Below are 7,500 nucleotides of genomic sequence, written 5' to 3' on the forward strand. Positions count from 1 at the left end.
TACTTTTCAGAAACTGTTCCTGATCGCCGTGAGCACCGCTCTTTTGTGCTCCCAAGCTGAGGGTAGCTACTTGGGAGTTGCACAGGGAACGCCACTCGGAGGATTTTCTCAACATGGAAGTTTTCACGGTAGTTTCATCCCTGGTGGTCTCTATGGCAACGGTGCGGGAGTCGTGAACCACGGACTATCAGGTGGATATTTGCCAGGACCTATTTACGGTAATGGAGGCTACCTCGACTACGCATACGGCAGTGGAAGGCATTTTGGAAGTGCTTATGGAAATGGAGGCCTTCTCAAATATCTCTACGGAAACCGTCTAGGGTTTGGCAATCAATATAGCGGTTTAGGAAATGTTAGGACGAGTGGGATTAACGACAATAGCGATGATGGATCTTCTACATCTGGCTCTGAAAGCGCGCTTGGTGGTACAGATGGTGCAGATTTGGTTTCTGGTCGTCCAAACTTAGGTTCCATTCAAAGTGGAGTCTTTGGCTTACCTTCCAGTCCTGCTGCTGCTTTTGGACTCCCGTCTGCGGTTGGACCTTACACTTCTATTCCTGGTTTAAGTGGATTCCCATATGGTGTTCATCCTCACACTTCCAGTCTAGGAAGCTACCCGTATGGTCTTGGATCTCTCTCTTCTATTTCTGGATTAGGCGGATTATCTTATGGTGCCGGAGCTCATGCCTCTGTTGCTGGTTTGGGAGGATTCCCTTATGATATTACACACGACGCCTCTGTTGCAGGTTTAAGCCAGCAATATGGATTCCTTCCTAATGTTGGAGCTCACATTCCTGTTGGTGCTGTGGGTGGATTCCCTTATGGACTGGACCCTCACACTCCTTTTACTGGTTTAAATGGATTCCCTTATGGTCCTGAACTTGGCACTTCATTTGGTGGATTAGGTGGATTCCATTCAGGTCTTGGCCCTTATGCACCAGTTGCTGGCTTAGGTGGATTGTATGCTGCTGGTCCTCGTTTCGGCAGATACAGTCCCGGTCGTGGACCTTACAGTCCCAGTGCTGCTTTGAAGACACTCCACTCCGGTTTTGGGTCTCGTCGTTCCAGTAACGTTTCTTCTGAGAGTAAGGATACAAATGGCAAGAAAGAAGCAAATAATTAGTGACACCTGAAAGCAAATAGGAATGCAAACACACTGGCGTGATTTTTGTGTGAATAAAACAAATGCTATAACCTGTGTTTGAGTTCTAAACCTTTCAAAGCATTTTTTTTCTATAATGATTGAATGAGCACACACACACACACACACACACACATATATATACATATGCTTAAACACATGAACATACACACACATACATACACACACATATATATAAGTATATGTATGATATATACGTGTGTATATAGGCATAAACACATGTACACACACACACACACTCATACACAAAAAAAAAAAAAAATGTATATATGTATATGCATATGTATATATATGTATGTATATATATACATACATACATGTATATGCATATATATATATATATATATATATATATATATATATATATATATATATATATATACATATATATATACTGCAAAGTACACATAAGCAGGTAATGCCACTCCATGAAACTGTGCGCCAAGAGAATTGAAAAGAAATTTATGATTGACCATTATTTAGACTTTCTTTACCATAAATTTATTTGCCCTTTTATTCAATTATCTGTTGTTTTCTTACTAAAACAGAAACCAAGAGTAGTGAATGAAAATAACATCTTTCAGCATCACGGTTAGTTTTGCCTATGTAAACCTGTGTGTGTGTGTATATATGTATATATATATATATATATATATATATATATATATATATATATATATATATATATATATATAAACACACATGTTCCTCTATTTTGCAACTTTTTTGTTTGTATGGTTTTCCAACTCAGATATGCTTGCTTGTATGTGCGGTGTTTTAAATATGTCCACATACACATGCCTAAGCATATGTGTGTGTATATATATATATATACATATACATATATGTATATATACATATACATATATATATATATATATATATATATATATATATATATATATATAGATATATATAGATAGATAGATAGGTAGATATATAGATAGAGAGGTACAGAAATACAAGTATACATAAGTATGTACGTATCAACATCCTTCCACTCACACACACGTGTAGATATATATGTATATATATGTATATATATGATATATATACATATATATATGTATATACATACACATACACACACACGCACACATACACACATGCATTCATTTACATATAAATGTATATGTTTATATATGTATATATATATATTTATATACATACATACATATATACATACACACATATATATACATATATAAGTAAACATATATGTATGCATAATCACTCACACGCACACATACATATGTATGTATATATAAAGTAAACATATATATATATATATATATATATATATATATATGTATATATGTATATATATATATATATATATATATAAACACGCACATCTCTCTCCCTCTCTCTCTATATATATGTGTGTGTACATGTATATATCTACATACTTATATACACACGTATTTATGTATAACACTCTCTTTCTCTATCTAATTGTCTGTCTGTCTATCTATCTCTCTCTTTATATATACTTCTACATAAATGTGTGTATTATCTCTATATATACATATATATATGTATATGCAGATATATGCAAATATATATGTATACATATACATATATATATAGACATATATACATACATATTTATATATGTAAATATATATGTATTTATATATATGCATGTATAGATACATCTATATGTATATATATGAATTTATCCATCTATCTACCTATCCATATATATATATATATATACATACATACATATATACATATATATATATATATATATATATATATATATATATATACATACATGCACACACACACACACACGTGTGTATATGTACATATATAAGTGTGTGTGATGTAAATATACATATGTTTACATACATACATACATACATATATATGTATATATATTCACTCTCCCGCACACACACATATATCTATACATACACACACATATATATGTGTGTGTGTGTAATTTGCAGAGCATTGTTGTCGACCATTATGAAGTGAATCACCTCTCTGTGGCTGTGGCCTTGTGCTGATAAGTATTCAGTTCAGAGACCCCTCCAGCATATAAAGCATCCAGTCCTCAGAGGCAGAAGACAGTCACTGGTCGTGAAGCCGACATGATGGTTAGTATTGTCTTTCTTTCAAGAATTTCTTAAAAACAGTTTGTGGTGCTATGAACCAATGAAAAGTTAATGTTAAATAAGAAAGACCTTATAAAGCATTCCTTTTCAGAATCTTTTCCTGATCAGCGTGAGCACTGCTGTCTTGTTCTTCCAAGCTTCTGCTACGAGTAGCTACTTGGGAGTTGCACAGGGAACACCACTCGGAGGATTTTCTCATCATGGCAGTTTTCACGGCGGCTTGATCCCTGGTGGCCTTTATGGCAACGGCGCATCCATCTTGAACCACGGACTGTCAGTGGGACATTTGCCAGGACCTATATACACAAATGGGGGCTACCTCGACCACGCATACGGCAGTGGTATACATTCAGGAAATGCATATGAAAACAGTAGATATCAATATTTATACGGAAACCGCGTAGGGCTTCGAAATCCATTCGGCGGTTTTGAAGGACGTGCTGTAGCCAATGGAATTACCGATGTTGAGGATGATAGATCTGGTTCAGACTCGGAAAGCATGCCTGGTAGTACAAACGGTGCAGATTTCGTTTCGAGTAATGAAGATTTAGGTTCCACTCAGACTGGATTGACTGGATTCCCTTCCGGTCTTCACCCTTACACTTCCAACGTTGCTTTAGGAAGACACCCTTATGGCCCCACATCGCATGGACCTATTGCTGGTTTAGCAGGACACCATTATGGAGTTGGTTTGAGAGGATTCCCATATGGTATTACTCATCACAGACCTATTACTGCTTTGAATAATTTCCTTCCTAATGTTGGACCTCACATATCTCAAGGAGCTTTGGGGAAATTCCCTTACGGTCTTTAACCAGATTTCCATATGATTTTGCACCTCGTGCTTGTATTACAGCCTCAATAGGGTTCCATTCAGGTCTTGGACCTTATGGAGTGTCTCCTTATTTTGGACCGCATACTTCTGCTGCTAGTCTAAGTAGATTCAATACCGGACTAAACGCCCATCGTGCAGCTTTAAACACTTTATACGCCGATTTTGGATCTCACAACTCTGGTACCATTTCTTCTGAGAGCAGGGACACGCAAGAAACACAGGGTTAGAACATGTTAAGGCAACTGTATATGTCGACCCATTTTATGTATTTTGTAAGAATACAACTGAAATCCATAAATGTCTTTCAGTTTAAGCCTTCTAACAATTTTTCCTAATTGTTTCAACCATTGCTGATTGTAAAACCCAATGCTTTAATATAGCCAAAGATACACATTATCAATTTCAGATCACAACTTTTGCCTTTTTTTGAGCCTTAGATATAAATTATCAGCTCCAAACATTTCTCTCTTGAATTAGCTCCAACATCTTTCCTGTCTTGCTGCGTTCAACCAAGATTTACAACGGAAGTCACATCCCAATGTTTTGAGGCCATGCAACATCTTCCAGGCTATGACATAGTCCATCACCAATGTTGTCATTTACTGAAAGTTGCATGCCTCATATTTTCACATTTGCACAACTCAAAGGTTTACCAATATCACTGATTATAACTGACTGTCTCTAATATAACTACAATTCTATTATGTTCCATAACTCATGCATAGGATTACGAGATAAGGTCAAACTATAAAGAAAACTCATATCGATTAAATATTACGTTACGGTTAATGCGTCAGCACTTACATATTAATAATAATCAGCACAAAAAACATTCTCTCACATCAATTTCATCATACAGATTTTGTCTCTCATTTCGTCTCTCTAGTTTTACATACACACGCACACACACATACATATATATATATATATATATATATATATATATATATATATATATATATATATACATATAAATATACATATAGATATACAATATACATACATATATATATATATATATATATATATATATATATATATATATATATATATATATATATATATATATATATATATATATATATATGTGTGTGTGTGTGTGTGTGTGTGTGTGTGTGTGTATGTTTGTGTGTTTAGTTTTGTATACACAGAGTATGATATTAACGCTAAAAACGCTGTGATAACTAATGATAAAGATGATGATATTGATAACGGTAATAAAAAAATCTACTAGTAATGATAACAGTGGTAATATCATGATGATAATTATAATGATAACCGTAACAATGATGATTGTCATAATAGTAACATGAGACAAAAATAATCAATGACGATAATGGCAGTAACAAAAATGACAATAATGATGGTAATAATGATAAAAATAATAATCAAAATAGTGATAGATATAATGATAATGAATATGGAAATAATAATTATGATAATAATGATAATGAGGATAGTGATACTAATGTCAACGATATTAATACTATTGATGAGAAGGATAAAAATGATATTAATATCACATAGGCCTATAGTAGTGATAGTAATGATGGAAATGATAATGATACTGTTAATGATGAAAATAATGGTTGACAATATAATGAAAAGGATGATTAGGATAAAAGTGAATACGATATTGTTGATAATAATGATCATAATTAGGATGATAATTATATAAATGATGATAGAATTAATGGTGGTAATGATAATAAAAATTATGATGATAATTATAATTATCATAATAATCATGATGATCCTTATCATCACCATTATTATCATTGTCATTAGTATTTTCATGATCATCTTCATCTTTATTATAATTTTTGCTCTCATTATCATAATTATTGTTATTGGCATTATCACCATTGTTATTATCATTATGTATATATGTATATATATGTATATATATATATATATATATTTGTATATATATATTATATATATATATATATATATATATATATATATATATATATATATACATATGTATGCATGTATGTATCATAACACAAACACAGTAATGTGCACAATACAGATAAAATAAAACAAAACAAAATAAAAAGAAGATAAAATAAAAATTAATAGTATAAGTAAGTTTATTTCTACTATTCATTTTTTAGTTTGCTTACGCCTGATGAGGAACTTTCACTAAAAGTTCGCGAGTTTTCCTGTCATATTGTGGCAGTGTTTTATTTTGTATTTATGTATGTATATATACATGTATATAAAATGTATATGTATTTACATATGTATATATGTATATATATATATATATATATATATATATATATATATATATATATATATATGCATATATGTATGTGTATATATACTTATGTATATACTTTTATATGTATACATACATATGTATGTATGTATATATATATATATATATATATATATATATATATATGTGTGTGTGTGTGTGTGTGTGTGTGTGTGTGTGTGTATGTGTGTGTGTGTGTGTGAGTGTGTTTGTATGTATATGTGTATATACATGTATATGTATATATAATCATATATACATATGTATATACGTGTATATATGTGTATGTGTGTGTAGTTGTTTTTGTACATATACATAGATATGTGTGCAAATACCTATATTCATATATAAACATATATATATATGTACACACATACATACATACACACACATATATATGTATATATATACATATGTATATATATATACATACATATATATATATATATATATATATATATATATATATATATATATATATATATATGTCTGTGTGTGTGTGTGTGTCTGTCTTATATATATGTTTATACACATAATAAATATATCTACATATACATATATATCTAACTTTATATATATATATATATATATACGTATATAGATATATACATATATACACATTGATATACATGAATGTACACACACATATATACTGTAAACACACACAAGTATACGTCTTTGTATATGTATATATATGCACACACACTCACACACAAACACCCACATACACACACACAAGCAGACCGATAATTGCTGTTGGCCATTATGAAATGAATCACTTCCACGGTAAGATCATTGTTAAGACCAAAATAATTGTTCCTCTCCGCTGTGACCTTGTGCTGACAAGTATTCAGATCGGAGACCAGTATATAAAGCGCCTACACTTCTCCGAGGCAGAAGAGACTCGCTGCTTCTGGAGCCGACACAATGGTTAGTTCTATACATACAAAATTGTCATCTAGTCATTATTTCTCTGGAATAATTCCATCTACAAATGCTCAGTGAACGCATGATCCGAAAAAAGGAAGTTAAAATGAATTAAAACCAACGTCCTTGCCTATTTAGAAGTTTATAGATATATATGAGTAATGTTATAATTCATCGGTAGAAT

The 7,500-nt window shown here is 31.7% G+C and overlaps 3 protein-coding genes across 3 annotated transcripts in view; all 3 read left to right on the top strand.

The window, feature by feature from the left end:
- Positions 1 to 1,194, top strand: part of LOC147469475 (uncharacterized) — a 1,413-nt gene extending 219 nt beyond the window's left edge. Inside the window, exon 2 of the mRNA XM_086548795.1 lies at positions 11 to 1,194. Coding sequence (XP_086404921.1) covers positions 11 to 1,123 — 1,113 coding nt within the window. The 3' untranslated portion in view covers positions 1,124 to 1,194. The remainder of the gene's footprint in view (positions 1 to 10) is intronic.
- Positions 1,195 to 3,228: 2,034 nt separating this feature from the next.
- On the top strand, positions 3,229 to 4,536 carry LOC147469476 (uncharacterized). The gene is made up of 2 exons (XM_086548532.1): positions 3,229 to 3,270; positions 3,380 to 4,536. The coding sequence occupies exons 1-2, from the start codon at positions 3,265 to 3,267 to the stop codon at positions 4,100 to 4,102; spliced, it is 729 nt and encodes a 242-aa protein (XP_086404658.1). The 5' UTR covers positions 3,229 to 3,264; the 3' UTR covers positions 4,103 to 4,536.
- Positions 4,537 to 7,265: 2,729 nt separating this feature from the next.
- The window catches only part of LOC147469477 (uncharacterized), a 1,425-nt gene continuing 1,190 nt past the window's right edge, over positions 7,266 to 7,500 (top strand). The window contains exon 1 of the mRNA XM_086548796.1: positions 7,266 to 7,319. Within this exon, the coding sequence (XP_086404922.1) occupies positions 7,317 to 7,319 (3 nt within the window). The 5' untranslated portion in view covers positions 7,266 to 7,316. The remainder of the gene's footprint in view (positions 7,320 to 7,500) is intronic.

Source organism: Penaeus japonicus, unplaced genomic scaffold, assembly GCF_977035675.1.
Source record: "Penaeus japonicus unplaced genomic scaffold, GWHDUDI00000001_assembly GWHDUDI00000021, whole genome shotgun sequence".
Classification (NCBI taxonomy): Eukaryota; Metazoa; Arthropoda; class Malacostraca; order Decapoda; family Penaeidae; genus Penaeus; species Penaeus japonicus.